Genomic DNA, 26,346 nt, shown 5'->3' on the forward strand with positions numbered 1-26,346 from the left:
GCAGAGAACATAGCGCCATGCGAAGGACTGCAGAAAACATAGCGCCATACGAAGGACTGCAGAAAGCATACCGTCATACGAAGCGCTGCAGAAAACACAGCGTCATATGAAATGCTGCAGAAGACATAGCGTCATTCAAAGTGCTGCAGTAAACATAGCGTCATTCAAAGTGCTGCAGTAAACATAGTGTCATACGAAGAGCTGAGGAAAACAGCGTCATAAAGAGTCCAGAGTGCAGCAGAAAACATGGCGCCATACGAAGCGCTGCAGAAAACACAACGTCATACGGAGTGCTGTAGAAATCATAGCGTTTCTAGCGAAATCAAAAGCTGCAGAATGCATAGCGTCATATGAAGGAATACAGAGAACATAGCGTCAGATGAAATGCTGCAGAAAACATTGCGCCATACGTATCGCTGCAGAGAACATAGCGCCATACAAAGGACTGCAGAAAACAAAGCGTCATTCAAAGTGCTTCAGAAAGCATAGCGTCATACGAAGCGCTGCAGAAAACACAGCGTCATATGAAATGCTGCAGAAAACATAGGGTCATACAAAGGACCGCAGAAAACATAATGTCAAGCGAAATGTTACAGTAAACACTGCAATACAATATGCTACGACAAACATAATGTCATTCAAACTGCTACAGTAAACACAGTCATACGAAGTGTTTTAGAAACTATAGCAGTATTCAAAGTGCTTATATAAACATACCATGAGGCAATGCTGCAGTACTTTTACGTAAACGAACATGATACTATTTGTAGGATTTCTGAGCGGGTACCAACGTTTGTGCAAACATACACTCGGCCATCATTTGTTTGAGTGAGTGAGTGAATTTAGTTTTAGGCCGCACTCAGCAATATTCCAGCTATATGACGGTGGTCTGTAAATAATCGAGTCTGGACCAGATAATCCAGTGACCAACAACATGAGCATCGATCTTTGCCTTTGGGAACCGATGACATGTGTCAACCAAGTCAGCGAGCCTGATCACCCGATCCCGTTAGTCACCTCTTACGACAAGCATAGTCGCCTTTCATGGCAAGCATGGCTATTCTACCCCGGGACTTTCACGGGCCTCATCTGTTTGAAAGAAATAAGTATTTCCTGAGCAAAAGATATGATCTTTGATGCAGAGACATGAGCATGAGAGACAGTATACTGTTCCACTTGCACGTATTATCAATTCTAATCTTGCATTTCAGGAGGCAATAAATAAACGCAGCTGCGCTACATCCATGAACAAGGTTATTGACTCCACTAACTATCGCAAAGAGATACTGAAACAGATCCTGACTATGATGTAGAATGCCCATTAAACTCATTAAGCATCATTCAGCTGAAATAACACAAAGCATAAACATATAAACAATAGTTTCTTTGCCAAAACCTAAAACATAACATGAAAAACCAAAAGAAACGTTACCAGACGTACTGAAAACAGAACAAGACTAATATTTGGAGCATCACTGTGTCAACACGATATTCATCCTGTGAATGGAAGCAATATTGTTTGGACGATGCGTTCATTTATTTAGTATACAAACGATCAGCCGTGAAGACTGAAAGCTACACACTAACCTTCCTTATTTGCTGCATAATGGCACACTTCCATTATCGTTGGATTACGGGATTAGACGCCACTTTTCTCGGTGAGCCTGTGCCAAATATTCCTAGTTACAAGGGCTCTAATTTCACAGTAACAAGTGCTACATAGGTGATTGGGATGACCAAGCAATGTTTCCGGTGAAGTCTTGCTAATACAGTGCCTTTTGCAACAGCGATGGGATAGTGCGATGGTCAGTGTGGCGCTGTTCAGTCCTATTTCCTTCCCACAGCACCAAATCATCTCCAGTTTCTGTTATACCAACCTTCCAAGCCTATCCACAACTGTGTTCTGGTGTCCGGTCTCTTCAGGTCTGTGAGCACTGACACCATACGCCGTCTTCTGGACTCTGTTCAGCCACGGGCGAGATGATGTGACCGTGATAATACAGTTTACACGTTAATGACCGACGGTTAACATGTGAAGCAGCAGAATAGCGTTATATCTACTATATTGATAAATGTATACCTTAACAGGCACCAAACACTTCACTTTTAACTCGAATTCCACTGATGGAATTTCAGCACCTTCACTACTGAGCAAACGGTTTAATGTGGCAGACATGTTTCATTGATCTTCAACAATTTTGTAACACTTCGTATTTAGGTCCAAGTTTTAAGTCTTGTAACGTTTCTTTAAATGGGCAGGATATGTAAATACTTACGCGGTCATCAACAGTCTTGAGAAATGGAAAGTACATTCTTCTAGCAGGAGCGCACATACATCGAACTGACTCGTCTTCTGTGTTTGTTGCAGCGCATGGTTTTGAGAAGAAATATTCCTGTGCTGTATACAGTTGCCTTATTATACCTATGTTTACAGGGTACTGTTCTAAAATCGCATATATCTCTGCAGTCTATTAAGATTAGTATGCAGTGAGAAGATTTTAACTTTCATTTCATTGGTTGAAAGTTTTTATGCATCATAACGCCAAAGGAAAAAAGTACATTTACAGATGGCAGAATTTTATTTCGAAAATGTAAGTAATAGCCCATTGTACTTGTCGCTATCTAATAAAGGTCTGTGAGGGAGGGTGGCTTCGATTACCAAATGGTATTACGAACTGCTAAATACCCATGGCAGAATATTGGAAAATAATTATGCACGTAGCATAAAACTCATTGTTTCCGAAGGAACTAAACAAGTGTGATTGAACATGGTCTTCAAAAGAAGACATGTCATCAGAGTGCAATACACTTGGCGCCATAGGTCCATAAAGATGCACTCAAATGGTATCAAATGACATTGAACAGAGAATCTTGAATAGGAATCTTTGCAAGTTTGTTGCAGCCAACATTATTTATGTTATATTTTGTACGAAAATTAGGATCATATAATTTTTTCACCCTTGCCTGAGACATCTTGAAGTTAATTGTGTAGGAGGTTAAGCAAATTGATGGGAAGAAATTGGAGGTAAATATCGTTTAGTAATTTCCATCGCATTAATGCTCAATACACCAATGCCTCATTCTCTAAATGCCAAAGTTGTAATCACCAGCCATTAAGCCGTTTTTTACTTCTAGAATATTTGAGAGGTTAGAGAAGAATATATGCTCAAAGGCTGGCTGGATGTCGCCATGTAGATATGTATGTCCCCAGACAGTAGTGAAATATGTTCAACACACAGAGGGGCAACACTTAGTGACTTTCAGCATGAAATAGCCATTGCACCATTGGCATTCCTTGTTGAAAAAAACGTATAGACCTCATTTATGCATTTGAGGAATGATAGTCGTGTTCCGTTTGGTGATATTTATGTCGGGTTCTTAAGAATGAGAAATTAATATTGCTGGCGCGATGATGTCTCCTATCCGCTATCAACATCTTGAATAGCTACTCATGTCTTCATCACTGCGATGGTTTCTGCATTATTGGCTGCTAATGGGTCAAGTCGAAATTTGTCACACTTTGATGCCTACAGTCTGTCGACTGACTGTGTAGCTAGACTTGCGTTATGCACTATGAACGATTCTGGTGGACGTGTTCGCGAGTTGTTGTTTCTTTTTATTTTATTTGTGTGCGTGTGCGTGTACGTGTGAGTGCGTGCGCGTGCGTGTTGTCATGCTTAGGTACGCGGGACATCAAAACAACAAGTGTTTGCGCAGCCTAACGTAAGTAATTACGATATGATCAAAACAACAAGCACGCATGTTTTTGCAGCCAATCTCGGGTAGGTTTGTCGGGTATGATGAGGGTGGTGCACTATGCTATATGTTTGGTCAACCGGTTACAGCAAGTAGTGTGTTTGGTGTTAACGACAGACGTAACAACATCCCAACTTTCTTTACATATTCGAGACAATACAATCAAGTGATTGATACAATGAACACCGTCTTAGGATGTCTCCGGATAGTCAGAGGGCTTGACGAATGCCATTGTATAAAGAGACCGTAACTACCATACCTTAAAATACACTTCGAGTAGTCCGAGTACTAAGGTTACTTTGTGCAAGAGCACCCAGGAAAGAGAATGCCATTCCCCTCGGGTCCGGAAGCGGGGGGTCCTGTTAAGCGAGTACAATTAATGAACGTAAGTTTCGTTTCACATAAAAATCGTCCGGAAGGCGGGATTGCCGGATATGTGGGGTCCGGGTAAACGGGGTTCGACTGTATATCGTATTACAAATTGACATGCACACTGTGCGTGTCCTAAGTGTGTCCACATGGGATTCCACATGGCGCGATTTGTAGATGTGGTACTATATGATGTAAATAAGGTGAATATCCTGAACAACAAAAGTTTCGCAAAAAATGAAATCTCATAAAAGTAAGCGTTCAAGTTTATATCTTCTGCTTAAAAACTTGAGTTGCGTTTCTTTTGTTATTCAGTATAAATAGCTGTTGCGAGTCATATTGTGGATACCTTGTATGATTTATACCGGTGTTGTTTCAGAGGCTTCATCGAGTGGTGCGGAGCGAGGTGCTGTACTCACAGAAACAAGCAGCCCAAGAGATGATGAAAATCGTCAGAGAGAGGGATTTTACCAGACTCATCCAAAAACAGGAACTGCAGAAACGGGTGTGTTGTACATCAAGTATATGAACAACGTTGTTTTATAGTCCGTATATGGTCTGGTGTGCGTAAAACTTATTTAGTAATCACGGTGGGGGGAAGCAGGGACTGCTTTCATGAAGCAACCTTTACTAAGGTTAACCTTAACTCCTATTCGTTAACAGTGGATCAAGGTTACCATAGTGACTGACGATCACCTTAGTACTTTGTGATAGGAAGCCCGGGAGTGCACACGGGTATGGACGGGTAACCCGGATACCTGTGATGGGTGGTTAGTGAGTTGGATCCGGGTACCCGTCTCAGTACCCGTCTCAATACCCGGACCAGTTGTGATCATGTGACCATGTAATATGTTATTCTATAAAGTGTTTTCCGGGTAGAGTAGTGTAATAGGGCTAGGGGTACCCGGGTAGAAAATATGGATATGTCCCAGCCCTACTGCACACATTGGACGCAGGTGGGGAATCGAACCCGGGTGCTCCGTGTGACGAGCGAACGCCTCAACCACTAGACTACCCCACCGTCCTAAGAAATAGGAAGAATGTGTAGATGATGAATTAAACTACTTCTCATTTAATCGCTTCATCGGGGATTTTTAAATGCATCACTAACGTGCATGGAATTTTATTTGCTGAAACATTAAAAGAACAGACTCTTGTAATACGCTGAAATACGTTGAAATACCTCATATAAAGATAAAAGGGGTTGGTTCATATGTTGAGATGCTGTGCGGTACATCCCTTTCATGTGGAAGTGCCAGTTGTATGAAGGATATTTCATTTCGACCATTGGCCTCCGATTGACACTACCTCAGTTTGGTTCATGCTTGTTTCCAGGGTAAAAGTGACTTCACTTTCAAGTGTCTGCATTTCTTTTAGGACCATTTTGTATTTGGTTTACGACGCTCCCGTTCCAAAAAGTAAAATTGAAATTAAAATTTAGAGAAGAAATCTTTTTCCTCCCATCGCGTTTGTTAACGAATTTCAGTACTATGAGAAAAACGTTCAAAGTAGATCGATATTAGAAGGGAAGGAACACTTTCAGTTGTCGTTCATAGAAACACTCCGAAAAGAACGATTCTTTCATTTCGTTTTTTATTCCTCCCCAGCTGTTTTTTCGGTTTTATTTTCAATTTCGTTTCGACCATCAACCCCACATATTTTATTGGACAACCCGTAAATCGGGTAATTGCGAAAGAACTTCAGCATCAAAGAAGAATACATAAAAAGTGTGTGTCCACTGTCAAAGACGTCTCGCCCTAGTTCTCAATCACAAAGTCATGTCTCGTCGAATTCCATTATAGACTTAGTGAAGTCGCGCTTCGCGTTTCATACCAAACACGAAGTCGTGCATCTTCCAATGTTCCACATAGCATCAGTAAAATCACGCCTCGTCTTACGTCCCAAACACGAAGTTGTGCATCTTCCAGTGTCCCATATAGTCTCAGTAAAGTCTCGTCTCGCCTTCCGTCCCAAAACACGAAGTCGTGGAGGTTCCAATATTCCATATAGTGTATCCTCAATAAAGTCGCGTCCCATCCTAGTCCCAAACAAGAATTGGTGTCTCACCCAATGTCTTCAATGTCTCGCCAAACGGGCAGTATATATAGAGTTGCACTGACGTCCCCTCTGAAGTTTCTTCTCACCAATCCTCACACACATGATGTCAATGATCCCCAACATATAGACGCCAGGGAGATTGTGATTAAACTCAACAGGGTGATCCCCATATCGGGAAATGAGCACTGGGATTAAAATTCCCGTATTTTATCATATTTTCTCCATGTAATAGGCCTAATACCTTAGTCGTGGAAGTAATAAACGTTCGACTCAAACTCAAGCCTCGCTCAAGGAAACGTTTCAGTCAGGCCATGGGCAAAGAGAGTCACTATGTCGCTAGACCTGGACCGTGTGGATCAACCACTGCGTGTGAGTGGACAGGAGATGCACGATATCTCACAAAATACATTCATCACCTTTCATGGTAATTAGAACCCGAGAGGTCCGGGATAGAACAGACCTTCAGCAATCCATGCTTGCCACACAAGGCGAATATGCTTGTTGTAAGAGGCGACTAACAGGATCCGGTGGTCAGGTTCCCAGTGCTGTTGATCACTGGATTGTCTGGTCCATGTCCGATTATTTACAGACCGCCACCATATAGCTGTAATATTGCTGAGTGCGGCGTAAAAGTAAGCTAGCTCACGCATTTGTGGTATTTAGTATCATTATTCGTTTATCATACAGTCTCGCTGTTCGGCGTGTTTTCGAGGCTTTAGGGTGTATTATATTATCCGGTTTGTTTGTTTATTGTTTAACGCTGCACTCAGCAATATTCTAGCGATATAGTGGCACTCTGTAAATTATCGAGTCTCGGCCAGACAATCCGGTGATCAACAGCATGAGCATCGATCTATTCAACTGGGATAGGATGACAAGTGTCAACCAAGTCAGCTAGTCTGACCGCCCGATTCCGTTAGTCGTCTTTTGTGGCAAGTATGGGGTGTTGTAGACCAATTCTTCCCAGGATCTTCACGGGTCTGATCTTGGGGGTGTATGATGCTGTATATTATTGGAGACCGTAATGTTTGCTTTGTTTTGAATTTTTTCAGCGGATGCCTCGTAAGAAGGAAAAGACGAGGGCAGAAGTGTTCCAGGAGATAACGGCAAATATCGTCAGGTGGGTTCAATATAATATAAAACACATCTTGCTGGGTCATACAAGGATTTTTAAATTAACAATATGGCAGTATTCTTTATGCGAGTTCTAAACGGAAATAATTGCCCTTTTCAGTTCAAATGAACGATGTTCACATATTAGAGTGAGTGAGTTTAATTTTATGCCGCACTCAACAATATTCCAGCTGTATGGCGAGAGTCTGTAAAATCGAGTCTGGACCAGACAATTCAGTGATGAACAGCATGAGCATCGATCCAGCATTGGGAACTGATGACATGTGTCAACCAAGTCAACCAACCTGACCACTGACCCGATCCCTTAAATTGCCTCTAATGACGAGCATAGGTTGCTAAAGAATGTTCATCAAATAACTGATTTAGGGATATCATAATCATTTGCATTTACAATTAAAGTGAGTTTAGTCTTACACCACACTCAGCAATATCCCAGCTATATGGTGGCGGCCCGTAAATCATCGAGTCTGGACCAGACAATTCAGTGATCAACAGCATGAGCATCGATCTTCGCAGTTGGGAACCGATGACATGTGCCAACCAAGTCACCGAGCCTGACCACTTGATCCCGTCAGTCGCCATGAGACAATAAGTGGGAGAATGGATGAATCGATGGATTAATGAACGAACGAAAGAACGAATGAATGAACGAACGAATTCATAACTATACGGGATAGCGGTAGGGGTGTGGATAATCAACGTGATTCAGTGAGGTGGTGTAAGTGAAAAACATGTTCAAGTGGCTGGTTGATGACATACAATTGCCCGAGGAAACTAAGACACCACAGATCAATACTGAGATATCTCAAAGACAGGACCAAAAACCGTAAACACAGGTGGCCGTAACGGACCGACAGGCCAGATTCCCACCAATTCCGTCCCCTCGCGTCTAGCTGCGTAGGAGATTCCCGCCACTTTGGCTGATGGCGATGTAGCGAACTGTTATCATGATACACTCTGAAGACAGTCTTTTAAGTAAGGTACTTTCTCTTCCTCCCCTTTCCATTAGCCACGGGATACAGTTTCAGAAATAACTCCTTCTGATTGAAATTTGTCGCCTATTTCTACGACTAATGATTTGTGAACGCGGAGACCTGCCACTGCAGCCCCTGTGCTGTTCTTCCAGCGGTCTCCCATTACTTACACAAGTTCACAGAGTCAGCCGTCATCGTCCACCCAATTTCCTAAAAACCTGATCCGTAGATTGTAGATTCCGTGGCAAGTAGGTATAATAAGCCCCTTTCGCAATCACAGCCATCACAGACTGGGCATTCCGTCTGAAAGCTCATCTACGGACGCCGACGCAGCGTGGTTTGTGACGCTGACGCGCCGATCTTAGCGGCGGAACGCCAAGGTTGAAAGTTCAGATGACAAATTGCCATCTTGACAGGCGCTCTGTGAGGTATCGATATCTAGTTGTGTGCGACCAGAGCCAAGTTTCAATCCAACGGTGATATCTCAGATCAGGACGTTTGGTCTTGGTTGCAATAACACTGTCATACAGGCGACGCCAAGCCCATACAGGGGAGAAGGTCGTTTGCATTAAATTAATCAAGAGCGGGCGTTGTCCAGCTTGGCGGTGATGGTCAGTTCAGGGATGGTGCTATCTGGTCTGTCCTCCCTACACAGAATTGTGATGAGATTTAATATACCATCATGCAGTACTGTGTATTGCTTCCTCCTCTAATCCGCATCGCCCATATCTTAATGAAATAAAATCACTTGTGCCCGAAACTACTCAATAAAACTCGCATTTCTGTGAGACGAATACTGGGGTTCATCTGGGGGCTAGGGTTATTGTGTGGAAACTACAGTGTGTATTTACGAAGGAACATATTTATCAGTGGACGGTAAAAGAAGATTAGATTCTGTCTCTTATTTCGGCTTTTAATCCGCGTGGGTCTTTGGGTCTCATCCATTCAGAAAGTTATGTGGGTACCATCTTCCTTAAACGCTTATAACATTGCATTTCTAAACTGATCAATACCTTTTCATCCAGTAAAGTCGCCTCATATTAAGGCTGCTTTCTAAAGAGCCATTTCAATTCACAAATAAGACATAACTATTATCGATTGCAGCCATATCTCTCCTTTTGTCCTCATTTACACACTTGTATAATGTACACATTCAGCCTTCACAAGCCACAAACAACGTAAAATTACCTGAGCTCTCAATGATAATGAACGTATTACCGGCTCAGTAGACCTGTTACGTAACAGCGACGAATTATCACAATTTAAACGCCAGTGCTTCTTGATGATTCAATCTGGAAATTCAGTTGCCACAGATTAATGTCAAAGCATGTTTCAACATCAGTCTTTCCAAAATAAAAAAACCCAACAAATCTTTAAATGTGACTTGATATCCGATATTCCGAAGACGCATCCGTACTCAAAATGTGTATAGTGAATAAATATACGTATTCTGTATTCATTCCGAATATATTAGTCTGCAGGTATCACGTTTTTGAAGCATGTTGATGTGGAGAAAAGACATAGATGTACTCTATGAAACACATGACCAATGTCATTAAAGAACTGAAATGGAGAAAAAATAAAGACGCATTTCGTGAAACAATAGACCCAATCTAATCAAAGAAATTATTTGAAGAAAAGGTAACGATTTACTATTCTGAACAGCAAGAGAAACACTAAGAGAAATCTCATAAATGTAAGCGTTCATGTGTATGTGTTCTTTTTGAAAACGTAAACAACAAAGTTGTCTTTCTTTTGCTGAAAAGCATATTCCAGGCAACAATGTATGCAATGTTATTTTCAAGAACTGATATGACGAAAAACATATATATATATATGAATCATTTATGAAACAATAGAAATTTTAAAGAAATCTAATATATCCTTATCCCAGTCTGCCCTAGTTAACAAATCTGATTACATTGACGATAGGGCTAAAATGATGTGGACACGCACCTAAAAGATAAACAATAATATTAAACAAAACGTGTATATTAACAAATGTTGTTCGAGTAGCATTTGTATCAATGTGTAACGTCATTGCGATCATGTATTTTTCAGTTACCACCGAGAAATGAAAAACGTCGTAGACTCTTTCGACTACACTGGAGATCATGAACCTGATATCACTGCAGATGCTACCGTAGACGTAAACAGAAAGGACCCATCCCACGATGATACCGCCAACAATAACGACATGGCCAGTCAGTCGTACAACCAAGACAGACGAGGTAGCGCGGCCACGTTACAGGTTAGAGTCGAGGTGGAGGAGGATAGGGAGGGAGATGCTAAAAAGTTGGAGGATGAGAGTGAGGACCGTTACCCCCCAGTTAGCCCCGTCTCTCCGTGCTTACCGGAAGACGCTTCAGAGGCCGCCTTGTCTCAGGATTCCGCCGTTAACTCCGGGAGCGAGAGTTCCCCCGAGAACAGGAAAGGCGAGATTTGGGTGATATCAGATGGATGTATCAATGATCCAGATTTGGTTGCACCTACTAGGAAGTTTTCCGATATTGGTCCTCTGAGACCCGATAACAGCGAACTCCATAGCGGAATACGGAGAAGCATGAGCCACGAGTACCAAACAGGAGACTACTTTCAACGCAATCTGAAACTGAAGGACAACAGAGTCAAGTCGACTCTGCGACGTCACGCCATGTCCGGTTATCAGTCGCATGTCCCCGTGGACTATCTTGACGAATGTACAATCGAGTCGCTGTCCAAGGAGGACCTGTTGCTGTTGTGGAAGAAGTCGGAGTTAGAGTTACAACGACGGCTGCGTGAGATACAGACGAGGAACAAGACCATGGCCTTGGCTATTGAGTATCTGATGAAGAGCCAGCAGGAGGAAGTTGGAGAAGAAGTCTGAACATTTGTGATACAGGTCTGAGTTTCTCCTCCAGTGCTTCGTCTGTCTGAACGACGTTGTCAGGTTCGTCCCACTACCTGCTTGGTCATTGACTGGTCAATGATTGGTCACTCCAGGACCTCCCGAACACAGATCAGTCAAGTTAGTACCGACGCACAACACGTCACCAACACGTCCAGATCTCGTTACTGCGTGAATATCATTTGTTTGTCTTGTGTCTGTTTATCCCTACTCATGAGATTGTCAAGGGGCACCGTTCACAAGAGTCTGTTGAGTATATATGGCGTGTCTGGAGAGGCATTTCGGAAGTATTGTGTGTACTACGTGGATAATAAAAGACTGAGTGAAAAGAATGATAATATTTTGGGGACAAACGTTACCCTCAGAAGGAAGCCGTGTGTTTTGGTTTCAAGGTATTCTTGATTTGCATCATGACATCAAACGACATTAGACACGTTAATGAATTTTTAAGTCTGATTTGGTAGTCACTAGTCTGTAGCATATAATTTCTGCATTTGCCTAAATAATGAAATTGCAGTTTCACATATTAAATACAGCCTTAATTATTACTGATATTTAATGTCATCTCTTCAGACAATACCAACAAAGGAACTGGCCCTGATTACCAATACACAGCAACCGCAACTTGTGAACAAGTTATTGATTGGAATCGACAAAACAAATGTTACAAAAAGTGAATGTTATGATTACATTCGGTTAAATAAAAAAGGTGAAATGTTTCTTTGGCATCGAAGCGTCACTTCTACTTACGCGCGTAACATTTTGTATTGCCATTTAAATACATAACTATGACTTTGTCGCGTCCCCATCATCCATTTGTCCACTTGAAGAGTGAATATCGGTAAGAAAGAGTGTGACTGAATCTACAACTCCTCAACACGTGGCTAAACTTTCCAAGCTGTATTTCGGAGACAAAAAAATATAAATGTGTTCCTCCCTCGTCATTTTTTTATGTGAAACATTTTTTGTAAAAAAAAGTCCTACCGCCCTAGTCATTTTTAAAAAAAAAAGTGTGCCAGAGAAACATTTACTTTTTATGCACCCCTACAGGACATAAGACAGTCACCGAAACACTACAATATGACGGTCCAAACACACGATTCATCACTATTCAATAATCTTTTCTTGTTTGTCATATGTTTATGAGACACACGTGCATACTTTCCTTTCCCGGCAGCTTCGTATTGGACACGAATAAAATAAACATATTGTTAATAAACAAATAAACAACTTTACGTGTCAGTCATCGTGCGGACTGGCCTAGATTTACACAACAGATATAGAATTCATGAATATGCAGTCGGAATGTTTGTTGGTGGTATGTTTGTTCTATCACGGAAAGAAATGTTGGAATTGGCTGTCGAGAACAAATAATCTTTGATGTATATATAAGAAAACAGAAAATGACATGCAATAACTGTGTCAATCGTCAATAACTGGCATACTGTTGTAAACGAGATTCTGTTCTATGTCTCGAAAACGGCAGTTGCCCTGATATATGCATATACAACGAAGGTGTTTACCATGTTGAGAAGTATATGCCCACACTCCATAACGTCCCTCCATGACCCTTGGTTGACATTATTATGCAGTCAGGCATCCTTAGTCGGCAAGGAGCAACATCTTCTGTACCTTTGATTTCGTGTGTCTCCGCTGATTGTTGTTTCTATCACTGAAACAGTAGTGTACGTTTCTTTGTGGACAGTGTCCATTTTTTGGATGGAACTAAACTGGCAACATTGTGTATCTTTGTGTTCTATGTGACAACGCCTTTCAGAGTATGAATTATAGAAGGGTTCCGAGTATGAATTAGAAAAGTATTCGGTGTATATATATTTGGAATTGGAATTGGATAATTGTAATCACAACTTTCATGGTATGAATTATACAAAAAGAACGTTCGTGGATCTTTGACCCATTCTGTTAAAGTCTGTCTGACAGCAATTGTTACTGTGTATCTTTTACATGTACAGTCTTGTAATTGGTTGGGTTGATTTTGACACAAAAATGAAGGTGAGGTGAGATAAGCATCGCTCACATGAAACGTTAGAGGTTGTTTTAGAAAAAAAATATTGAAACGATGTTCTAATGTAAACATTCGTGCTGTAAACAACTTTCTTTTACGTGACCTTCCACGATTCTCTGGGTAGCGTACTTTCGTGTACATTCAGTCAAATGTGTTTTCATGTTTGAATAACTCTTCCATTAGTATTTATTTTGACGTATGTTGAAAACAATAATGTGATCTCTTGATTTTATTCAGAATTGTTGTCTCTCACAGTTCATTGTTGGTTGCACCCTTACAGGATGAGAGCAAGACTTTATGAATACTAGAGCCTTTAAAATAACTCATGAATATTTCACAGTTTCGAATAACTGAAAGTTTTAAGCAATAAACGTTTGGATGGTCACTTTGTGTGATATTAGACACGTATTGACCGACATGTAGCAATCACATGGACGCCATATTAAACCACTTCAAAATGACCCACAGAATAGATTGGTTTCCAAAGTGTACCTGAGGCTTCGTGGTATGACTGAAAATAATCATCATCAGAATATTGACATTTTGCCACGTCTTAAATATTATCTGAACATAGATATTTTCCCGAGTCCGTTGTGTCATACGAAAGTTAAAGAGTACATTTCCTTTAGTGACACAGTCACTGTGCGTTTTGAGGTAAAGAGCATATCCGTCGTGTCCTATCCGTAGAAATAGGTACTAAAATGGTTCATATATGTCGCTTTAAAGATTATACCATTCATGAGAACAATGTTCTTTAAATGGATTGTTTGACTTATGATTACAAATCGTTTGAATATTTTGCAGTATTTCATTGATGTTAAACAACATATTATGCTATGCTTTAATGTATGTGCAATCCAAACAATCAGCATAAAGGTGCGTCAGGATATGCCTACTATGAAAGTCATCAGGCCTGGTACGTTTTTAGGGGACTATATGTATGTAACGAAGCAGAGATCTCCATATAGTACAGGGGTTGGTTTCTATGGCAGCTTGTTATGACGTATCGGAACTGTGTTACTTATTATTATCAAGATATTTGTATAATTATCTTGTTCTATTTTGAAGGGTATGTACTATTGCAGTTGTATGTGTTATTGCAGTTAACTGCTTTTCAAGAGACTCCCGCTGTGTACAGAGCATCCTAGCTCATTGTTAGATACTCAATTTTAATCATACGAATCGTCTTCAAATAGTTTCAGCATTTTTATGTTTTACATACCTCGACATTGGCTTGTTTGTTACACTTTTTGTGACAATTACAATTTTTCAATCGTCACCATATTGTGTGGAGAACAATATTTATGTGATTTTAAAAGATTGTTTACACTGATAACTTCATGTAAACACGTTTGTAAATATTCATTATTTAAATAAGAGTCATAAGCTACATTACACATGCTGTATTGCATATCAAATACGATATGCTGTTGTCGTTGTTGTCATTAGAGTGTATAAAAGGTTTAACATTTTACAACTAATTTTTTAACCCCATACAGGTCATGATGTACTTTTTGAAATCCCAGATTCGAAATGAGGATTCGTGGCTTGTCTGCATCCTGCATCCCTCCAGTCTTTACTCCCATGCCGTGTTAGAACTAACTGCTATACCGTTTAAAGCGGCGAAGAAGCACTTTCGCTCACTCTCTCTTAACACACAGCAAACCATTATCATGCATTGGTTACAGATGGACTCTAAATTTCGGACTCTGCTTCTGGCTCCAGTGACAATGAAATAATCAGTTTGAACACTTAGTAAGGTGAGCTCCAGTACCTCACCGTTTCCCATAATTAATCAGGTTTGAATGTGTTTTGTCTCCATGATATATTAGTTGAAATTCATCAAATGTTCTACTTGGTACGTTGGCTCCTCTGCCTTGTCCTTATACAACACGTGTCCGCTCACTCTTGATTAATGTCCATACTGATTAATACCCCTACAAATCGTGATTGGTGATATCAACACTTACCGGTATTATCATGGTAGAACATGTCACACCTGGAAATGGTCCTAGTTTTAACGAGACTGGCCATTGCAGTCCAAACTCGTGTTAATTGGAATCCTTTACCCAAGAAACTGACTGTCATGGGTTCAAATCCAACTGACCTTCAGTACAATGCATGTGTTCTAGGGCTTCAAGTCTATGAAATGTCACAGTTGGCTTTCTCATGTTGAAACACTGTTCAAAGCGTCTTGACACCTATCTCACCCAACTGATCTCCGTTAAAGGATGACACTGTTAGATGGAGTTTTATTTGTGTACATACATATGTTTGTTATGAAGGGAAATGTTCTAAGTAATAGTTTATATCTACAAATATTTTGACTGTGATTTTCCCCGGAACCCGGGTTTGTTTGTACATATACTCGAATGTAGAAGACCGCATGTATTTCGCAATAAAGACCTTCGTACAACACAAGTTGCCTTTCCATTTACACTTAATGTCAAATATGAATCCAATCTTAGTTCATCTAACGTACGTGGAATTACAACTTCGGCGGGTTCTGTGTGTAACTTTCTCAAGATTTGGTGTACACGCTGTTTAACGCCGAGCTATATTCCAGCTATATGACCTCGTTCTGAAAAATGATCTTAGTTTTTTAGCTTCTAAGAATCTAAGAGGTTCTAGCAGAGGTGAACCTTCCTCAGACAATCGGGATAATACTTTTTTCAGTTTGATATTTTTAAACATTGTAATGCAAGCCTCGTGTTTCGAGCGTGATCAAAGGTTGGAAAATTAATGACGTGCCCATATTCTTTTAAGGGTTCGCAGGATCTGCGACTGACGTCTGTATGATTCTATCACTGCAATAATACTTTAGTGATGGCGTGAGCAAAGGTCTCGATCAACCAGATTTGTGAAAATGACCACCCGGTCGATTTTGTCGTCAGGTACGACAATCATGGGATGCATAGAGGTGAGTTTTTTTTCTTAATAAGAATGCAACTGAGACAAACTGGATTCAGTCTAAGTAGATTTCATTTATTGCTCGGAACAACCGATTTCCTCTAGTAGGAATAACGTGCAGGATAGCTTATATGAAATATTGAGACGATACCTAATAGTGAGCTGACTTCATCGTCTTAAGGTCATTTTGTTTCCTTCTAATACACCTGTAATTAATTTTTACGTACTATGTCTACCGTTGAAAAGGAACACATTATATGAAATTATAACTTCCATATTGCAGTGGTTTCGGTGTAGATGCTTACATGGTTTTCAGGCAAGTGACACCCCTCTTGTAACTTGTAACTTGTAACTTATAAGGAATTCATACACTCTAACATCTTGAAGGCAAATAGGGGAAAAAGACTTTGGGAAGATATGAAGGATGCATAACGACCTAACGTAATACCAGTTTTATCAAACGATTTATTGATTTTGTATCAAACGAGCGAAAGCGAGTTTCACGAGTTAAATAAAATGATATTTCCTGGAAGCGAATTTAGCATTCTATTTATTGCTCTCAAATATAAGCTGATCTAGACTGTCTTCAGCATGGCGGCTCTCAGTTTCCGTGAGTCAAGCAAGGTCTAACTGCATTGTGACGTCATAACTGTAGACCATTATGACGTCATACTTCCGACATCACGCGATGTTATTATACATTATCTCCTATATGTGTAATAACAATGTACAATTATCAAAAAGTGATATTTTCAAAGGGCGAGTAATAAAGCAATATTGACCTCGTAATAAGCTAGATAAATCTGCCAAATGTCGGATAGTCTTTAAATATGAAATCATATTCTACAAGTTGATGCCAGTCAATGACACCCTTTTACACTCGGAACTGACCTTTGATAAAAGGAGTTCCGTTATGTCTTCCTTTCTTATGGAAATGACAGGAAAACGTCTGTATAACAACAATAATTATGTATTTGCCAATGTTCGCTTTGGATTAAGTAGCACTAGCTCAATGATTAGAAATGTTTGTGACAGATCTAGTACTGCTGAAAAACGTCCTGTCAAGTTAGATGTCTTTGACTAAACACAGATGCCTTCCTCATCAGTGTAGGTGAAGCAACTAACTATATTCTGCATCTGTTTTTATGCTGTTGTTTTTAGCTAAGCCTTGCCTTTAGATAAGATGATAAGTAACAATTTACATAATTTCTAATCAATATAGATAGAATTAAATTATTGTCATTTTAACAGACGGACGGAAAAATCCTATTTGCTTATCTAGACTTTATTCTTCTTGATAGAATTACAATACATCCACGGGCTTAGCATTTAATACAGCCTTGGAGTAAGGCTAGGTCGAGTGCAGCAGGGCGAACACTGCAGCGGATGTAGTTTCGTCGTTGGGTGTCAATGAAGACGTTGACGATGATTGCAAATAGGCATGCAAATGTCTTGATCAGCTGATCACATAATATTTAATTCAAAGACATCATTATTTAGTTATCTGTGCTTGAGGTGCCTTTTGTCTTGGATTTAAATACCTCTGTCGTATCGTCTGGTTTTCAGTATATGAAAGAGTTATTCTGTATCGGATAGACTGATATTTAGTTTCTTAATAAAAAATATCGTTATAGAAACAAGGAGTGAGTGAGTGAGTGAGTGAGTGAGTTAATATTTAACGTCACATCGGCAATATCTCAGCCATATCGTGACGAGAACATTTAATACCAAAATGAAATATATGTCTATTATAAAACCTGTCAGCGAAGGACAGTAAAACAACTAGGATATCACAGAGTAGAATATAAAACTAGTAACTATACCTAAAACAATTTATCTATACAGGACAATACAATGTAAAAATGGGCTATAGATTGCTAACAACTGAAGGTAGATCACCATACTAGGGACCATGGGGACTTACAGTACCTTTGCTACCTGCATGGACCCTAGCTGGATTTACATCATTCCCTCAGCCGTCAGCAATTTGTGAAATCTAGCCATACAATAAAAAGACGCATATTCTACGATTAAAAACCTGGAAATTTAGAATTGACTTTGCCTGTTTGAGGACTTACGTACCCTCTCAGGAGGACAATAATTTTACAATACTTCAACCCCCTTTGAGGGTACAGCCACTAACAATTCTAGTTACAAATCTAAACAACCAATAATTAAAATACATCTATTTACAGAACACGTTATTCAAACTTCTACCAAAAAATCAATTTCTTTTAAAAAACCAACGATTAAATGAGAATTAATGTTAGTAAAAAGATCCTTTACAGTTTTGACATTAAAATATTTATCCCTTGTGATGGAGAATTCGACACAGTCAAGCAGAATATGCTTGACCGTGACTCTCTCATCACAAGGGATACAAAACGGAGGATCCTCACCTTTCAATAGGTATGCATGAGTATATCGTGTGTGGCCAATACGACATCGTCTTAAAATAACCTCTTCAAATCTGGACTGACAGCCCAAGTAGGTGTAACCAATATACGGTTTTATTTCATGTAATTTATTTATACCTACTTGGGTGTCCCACTTCTTCTGCATCAGATCACGGATGTAAGTTCTAATGCTAGCTTTGTAATCAGTGTAAGGAATAAGAAGTGGTGTCACAGATTTGTTGAGTGCTGCCTTGGCAGCAAGATCAGCCATTGCGTTACCGGAAATACCTACGTGACTGGGTAACCAACAGAATACGATGTCGTATTGGCCAGTAGCAAGATTATTATACAATTCAATAATTTCTATTAAAAGTGGATGTTTACAAGAAATATTTTTAATCGCCTGAAGGCAAGAAAGAGAGTCTGAATAGATTATATATTGTTTACGTTTAGGGTGTCTCTGAATATACCTAAGAGCTGTCAATATGGCGTTTGCTTCTGCAGTAAAAATAGAACTGTTATCTGGAATTCTAGAAGATATTGTTCTGGATCCAATGACAGTGGCACAAGCCACTGCGCCACCGTCCTTGGATCCATCCGTAAATACGGGTTTGTAATTGCTATATTTATGTTTTAATTGATGATATTCTTGTTTATATTGTAAGTCATTTGTTTCTGATTTTTTAAATGATGTTAATGTTAGGTCAACTTGTGGCCTAACCAATTGCCAAGGAGGAGAAGAAAGAAGACAGAAAGGAGCTATGGTTTCCAGCTCAATGCCGGCCGAAGAAAGAAAGGGTTTAATTCTGTGTCCGAGAGGTGGAACAAGAGAACACTTTTTGTTGTATAAGTCCTCGTAGAGAGGATTGAAAACACAGTTATATGCCGGGTTAGATTTGTTAGAGTATAGTTTTGTAGCTTATTGTAAAGATAGTTTTATACGTCGCTGAGTGAGAGATGGCTCATCTGCCTCGACATAGAGACTGTCAATGGGAGACGTTCGAAAAGATCCAAGACATAATCTTAGACCTTGATGATGGATAGAATCTAACATTTTGAGACTGCTTTTACAGGCTCCACCATATACAATGGAACCATAGTCAAGTTTGGAGCGAATGAGTGATCTGTATAAGTGAAGTAGGGTGGTTTGATCGCCTCCCCATTTTGAATTGGAAACAACTTTTAACAAGTCGAGTGCCTTCAAACATTTAACTTTAAGGGATTTAATATGTGGCAAGAACGTCAAGTGGGAGTCAAATATAAGACCCAGAAACTTGGCCTCTTTAACAGCTTTAATAGGTGTGCCGTTTAGATACAGTTCAGGGTCCTTATGTGGTTTGTATTTACGGCAGAAATGTATACAGTTAGTTTTAGACTTAGAAAATTTAAAGCCGTTTTCCAAACACCATTTATTTATCTTGTTCAGACACAACTGCATTTGCCGTTCAATAGTATGCATGTTTTTACCTCGACATGAAATGTTAAAATCATCCACAAAAAGCGATCCATCAATTGAATCGTTTAAAACCTTTGATAAACTGTTTATCTTGATGCTAAAAAGTGTAACAGACAAAATACTGTCTTGTGGTACACCCTGATCCTGACTGTAATGATCAGACAGGGTAGAACCCACACGGACTTGAAACTGTCTATCATTTAAAAAGTTGGCTATAACTTGAGGCGATCGGCCTCGCAATCCGAAGTCATGTAAATCTTTTAAAATCCCATGTTTCCAAGTGGTGTCATATGCTTTTTCTAGATCAAAAAAGATCGACACTGCATGCTGTTTATTAATTATGGCATTCTTAACAAAAGATTCTAAACGCACTAAGTGATCGACTGTACTTCTGTTTTTGCGGAAACCACACTGAATATCTGTTATTAGGTTATTTGTTTCCAAGTACCAGACAAGTCGATTATTTATCATGCGTTCCATGGTCTTGCAAACACAGCTAGTAAGTGAAATTGGCCTATAATTGGAAGGGTCCGTATGATCACGTCCAGGTTTAGGAAGGGGAACAACGATAGCATCACGCCAAGACGAAGGAAATTGTCCAGATGTCCAAATATTATCAAAAATATGTAACAGCGTCTCGAAGCATGTATCTGGCAAGTGCTTCAGGAGTTGATAATGTATGTTATCAGCTCCTGAAGCAGTATCATGAGCCTGATCAAGAGCAGTATGAAGCTCATGTAACGAAAAAGTTTCATTATAGTCTTCCCCATTATCTGAATTAAAGTTAATAGTTTTGTTTTCTTGCTGTTTTTGATATGTTTGGAACTTAGGTTCATAATTTGACGAGGAAGAATGTTTTGCCAAAGTTTCACCAAGTTTATTAGCAATATCAGTTTCATTAGTTAATAACTGGTTTCCATCTTTAAGGTGGTGAATACTAGATTTGGAGCCCTTACCTTTGATTTTTTGGATCATATTCCAGACTTTAGATATTGGTGTACGTGAATTAATGTTTGATACATATCGTTGCCAAGATTGGCGTTTGCTTTGTTTAAAAGTACGCCGTGCTTTAGCATTTACAATCTTAAATTTATTCAAATTATGCACCATGGGGTGTCGACGGAAATAGTGTTCTGCCTTTTTCCGCTCCTTTCTAGCTTGTTTACATTGATCATTGAACCATGGTTTGCGAATATGTGGAACTGCAGAGGACTTTGGTATACACTCATGAGCAATAACATTCATTTCATCACAAAAACGTTGAATAGCATCAGGAACATTATCAACAAGTTCAGGTTTAAGCCTGTCAACACACAGAGTTTCATATAAACGGCAGTTAGCCTTTTTGAAGTTCCATCTTGATGATGGAGGAACATCAGATGAATTCACAGGTTTTAGTAATGTTGGGAAATGGTCACTCCCACAGAGGTCATCATGAACTGACCATTCAAATTCGTTAAGAAGGCTTGAATCACAAACTGATAAATCAAGGGCTGAATATGTTCCTGTGCCAGGATGTAGATATGTGTTCGACCCATCATTGAAAATAAATAAATCATTTTCGGAACAGAACTCCTCTAGTATTTTAATATTTAGCATTAGTAGTTGCACCACCCCAGAGTGGGTTGTGGCCATTTACGTCTCCCATAATAACACAGGGTTTCGGGAGTTGGTTATACAAATTTTGTAGTTCAGTCTTCTGAAGTGTTGAAGACGGTGAGATATATAAAGAGCATAGTGTGAGTGCAACGTGTAAAGTAAGTCTCACGGCAACAGCCTGGAGACCAGTATTAAGAATAATAGGGCTCTGAATAATATTCTGGTTTATAAGGATAGAAGCTCCTCCAGTGGCCCTCTCGCCCGGGGGTGAAAAAGAATGGTAAGCATTGAAATGGCGTAGGTCAAAAGTATCCGTCTGCTTGAAATATGTCTCCTGCAGACAGACTGCTGATGGATTAAAGTCCTGGATCAATAGCTGTAAATCATTGAAATTATTTTTTAGCCCTCTGCAGTTCCACTGTATGATATTATAAGAAGAAACTATCTTTTGGGGGGATTTATTGGGGATCTACCCCGCACCTTTTTGGAGGGCGACAGGCTATGTGCCCTAGAATGGACGTTTTCAGATACGTCCATGTCCTCCAGAGATCCATATCTGTTGTGTAGCTGTATTTTATTTTCCGACCCTTTCGGGGCTCTTCCACTTTGTTTTTTTTTTGAGGCCTCATGCTTCAGTTTACTTTTGCTTGATACTGCTGACTGAGTATCACATGACGATTTAGATTGTGAACGCGACTGAGAGGATCGCTTAAGATCAGATGAAGACTCTGACTGCTTTTGTGAATGACTAGGAAGTGACTCCGTAGTTTGAGACGATGTGGTAGGATATAACATCTGGGGAGATTCACATTTGACCCAAGTCAAATTTGTTTGACAGCTTGTGGATAAAGTAGATAGTTTATGGCTGGATTCAGTTGATGTTTTGATTACAGAAGCATAACTGTCTGGAAGCTCAGATCTCTTGACAAGTTTTTTGGCATCCGAGAAACTGATGTTTTGTGTAAATTTAATCCTGTTAATTTCCATGTGTTCTTTCCAAATCGGGCATTCTTTTGAAAACGATGAATGGTTTCCTGAACAGTTGGTGCACTTTTTAAAGGTACTTGTACAATCTTCCGTTTTGTGTGACTTCTCACCACAGTGAGCACACACAACGGACAATGTACAAGTATTTACGCCATGGCCGTACTTCTGGCATTTAAAACATCTGAGTGGATTGGGAATGTACATGTCAACCTTGATGTTGCAGTAACCAGCCTTCAATGATTTTGGAGCTGTCGGAGACGAAAAGGAGAAGAGATAGGTATTGGTGGGAACACTTTCATTGTTTTTACGGGTCGAAAAGCGTTTGACATAGAGCACACCTTGATCTTTCATCTCATATGCAATGTCAATTTCTGACATTTCAGTAAATAGTCGATCGCGGTCCCTGATGATGCCTTTGCTTGTATTTAAGGTCTTATGAGCAGAGACCGTAACTGGAACGCCAACAAATGATTCGGTACTCATAAGGTTGGCTGATTGCTGTCTTTTAGAGCATTCAACCAGCAGCGCACCTGAACGTAACTTTCGTATGTTTTTTACTTCTCCAGCAATACCCTGAATACCCTTGGATATTGCAAATGGATTCAGCTTGAAAGGTGTCTTGTCAATAGTTTCTATCACTAGAAAACGTGGCCAAAAATCAATTGATTTGGACGATCGGATGTCATCATCAATGGGATCAGTTTCAAGAGGACGTTTGGTTTTCTTAGTTGGGGTTTCGTAAGCCATGTTTAATATTTATATTTTCATCACCCGAGCTCCCCACCCACCACGGAGTATCACAAGGACAATGCTAAAAACAAGTGGGTCTCCAACTTGCAGCACCAAGGATACTCGGATGATATACTCCAGCAGAAGAGTTATAAATAACACATCCACCAGATTGGCCCATGAGCCACCGCCTTCTGGGTATAAGACTCTAGGCAAAGTTCCAAACATCATAATGAAGATCTTTAACATTTTATATAAACAAATGTGCCAAGTCCAAAAGTAACTCTTTTCCAAATTAAAACTGTGTAATGACATAAGTCCATACACAGGGCTTGGCGTGACCAGCCGATTGATAGAATCGGGCCGATTCTACCACCCGTCTAGGTGAAGTCGGGGCCGAAGTGGTGTGTTGAGCAACAGGAACGCTGGTCCTGCTCCCATTGCAATCAACCACCAGGATCCCCTCCTCCACCGACACAGGGACGCAACCCACGGCAAACAGGTTGGTGGACCAAATATCCCCCCGGGTCCACTACGGGGGTGTCGGCGAGCTCTTAGCATTACCCAGCACCCACCACGAGGAGGTGGCTCGCCACGGGTGCCTATAGAAACAAGGAAGAATTGGGTACATGCTGCATTTAAGGCTTTAGCGGGCGGTAAGGAAAAGTATCTGTTACAAAAATAGTAAAACGGGGACTCGAACGTGTCAACAAGCACGGATATGCAAATGAATGAGCAAATTGCAAGAATATGTAGACCACAGATATACACATAAGACAGACAAGATCAAGGTCTTTTGAGAGGAAATCGGCCAATTAAATGTTTCAGGAACTGATCTGCTTGATGTACTAGACAGACGGCTCATCTGTTGATCTATAGCAGCCGAGCGACGGACCGGACAAACGGTGTTACGTTCTACGTTAACCGTCCCGTCTAGTACGTTCATTTAAAGTAAGTGGAAATTAATAAATATTAACGTCAACGTCAGAGGACAACCAGGTTCCACCATATGACAAGCTCCTTCAAGTGAGGCGAAACAATACGACCTGATCACTTAAGTACATGGCATTACAACAAACAATACATTTCAAAGGACACTAAACATGAAACTGCAATTATTAAACATATTCAGTAACGGCTTTACCGAGTGTGGATTTTTAAAAAAAAAATATTTCAAGGTATAAAATCAATTTGTCACTCTAGTGTCAAAAATTATTCCAAGGTATAAAATTAATTTGCCACTCGAGAAATCTCCTTCACAATAGAACTACTTTCAAAAAGTAAACAAACAAATCAAATATACGAAATTTGCTATCTTTAAAACATCCCTGTAGGTAGTGTGTACTTGCGTACATGAATGCATGAGTGAGTGAGTGAGTGAGTGAGTGAGTGAGTGAGTGAATTTAGTTTTACGCTGCACTCAGCAACATTCCAGCTATATAACGGCGGTCTGTAAATAATGGAGTCTGGACCAGAAAATCCACTGATCAATAGCATGAGCATCGATCTAGGCAACTGCATGCGTGAGTGAGTAAGAAAATGTCCTTACTATCTAACTATATAAACTCAACAACCTTCAACCAGAACCGCACTGCTCATTACACATTTTGTGTAATGTACTTTAGCTGTACTGCACAAACAAGTTGACAATCGGATCGATGCGTGTTACACAGGGATTTTCCCAATGTCACCATCACCACGTACAGGCAGCACCGTGTTGATGGCTTGGTGTAACTGTAGGGAGGGGGGCTGACAGATACTCCCAACGGAGCCAAGTTGTGGTTATTGGCAGATAAACTGGCATGAATAAAACATCCAGCACATCATTCCGTGAGCCATGCGTTTTAATCAAACTGGGCAGTTGTAGTCAACAACACAGAAGCTTGATCACGACAGTCACCAAAAAAGAGGACGTAAGTGTCGACACCGCTCCACCACGGGGAGATTGACGCATAATCAGTGAGGTGATTGCGGTTGGATTCAGACCGTATGTTGCAAGAGAAGCACGACATGAGTCAGCATGTTTGGGAAAAAGATCAGAAATGAGCTCATCACTTTCAGCAATTTTGGTAATTATTCGAGGTTAAACTAATCCAGTGATTAACGTCATGAACATCGATATATCCAATAGGAATACGATGATTTACTTAAACCTCCCAAACCCATCTGTCAAGCAAGGCTTGCTCAAGACCATTTTGACCAATTCACTGTAAGATGTTATTAAGGCATGGGATTAAAACTGGCACGAATTCTGCATTAAAACATCAAGTCACCGGATCCTGGTCCTTAGGCATAGCCGTCATATGCACCTATGAAACCACCCAACATGATTTCAGCAACATGGTGGCAACAAAACAGTTTTAGATTCAATCTTTACATCGATATCATCTACAATATATAAACATGCGCTCGGTGAATGGGATTACAAAGCTCCTAATTAATAATAATTCATGAATTTCATGAATTCACAGCGCATCATTCATAGGCCTATGCTACTTGCACGTAGCTAGGAGAAGCATGGGAGAAGTGAAAAGTCTTTAGTTGTAACTTAACAATTTCAAATGAAAAGTCAGATTTTAGGCTCTCGGGTACCTTTTTCATTGTTTTGTGCTTGCATAGCATTGGCAGCAGCAAATGTTGAAACCCTGCACTGAATTTCAAAACACTTTTCAACCCTTTGTCTCGGTCATGAGTGTGTCAGATTAGCAACCTCTGCTGCATGTTAGACTCTGAAGGTTCGTGCAAAACATTTTTCTCCAAATCAAGAGAATAATTTGGTATTTTCAGTTTATGTCTAACGGTCTCATTTCTGAAAGTGCATGTCACCAGAACATGAAGACGTTCTGAAATCCCGAGGTGAGATTGGTTTCGGCCAGATGTACCACATTCCGAATTGAAATCCTATGTTTGTTGTTGGTGGACCCCGTTGGCGTGACTCCTTTAATCTGTTTTAAGTTGCTTGAATAATTCCATTTAGTGCTTAACACTCAAATCGTTTACTGAAACCATTCGCGCCTCCTTTCAACTCGTTCTACCCGCTCTTATAACTTTGCTTATGTCACTTC

The 26,346-nt window shown here is 40.1% G+C and overlaps 1 protein-coding gene across 1 annotated transcript in view; it reads left to right on the forward strand.

Annotated features, from left to right (window-relative positions):
- The window catches only part of LOC137290913 (glutamate receptor ionotropic, NMDA 3A-like), a 93,164-nt gene extending 81,721 nt beyond the window's left edge, over positions 1-11,443 (forward strand). Inside the window, exons 7-9 of the mRNA XM_067822116.1 lie at positions 4,505-4,630; positions 7,236-7,303; positions 10,353-11,443. Coding sequence (XP_067678217.1) covers positions 4,505-4,630; positions 7,236-7,303; positions 10,353-11,157 — 999 coding nt within the window. The 3' untranslated portion in view covers positions 11,158-11,443. The remainder of the gene's footprint in view (positions 1-4,504; positions 4,631-7,235; positions 7,304-10,352) is intronic.
- The last annotated feature ends 14,903 nt before the right edge of the window (positions 11,444-26,346 follow it).

Source organism: Haliotis asinina, chromosome 7, assembly GCF_037392515.1.
Source record: "Haliotis asinina isolate JCU_RB_2024 chromosome 7, JCU_Hal_asi_v2, whole genome shotgun sequence".
Classification (NCBI taxonomy): Eukaryota; Metazoa; Mollusca; class Gastropoda; order Lepetellida; family Haliotidae; genus Haliotis; species Haliotis asinina.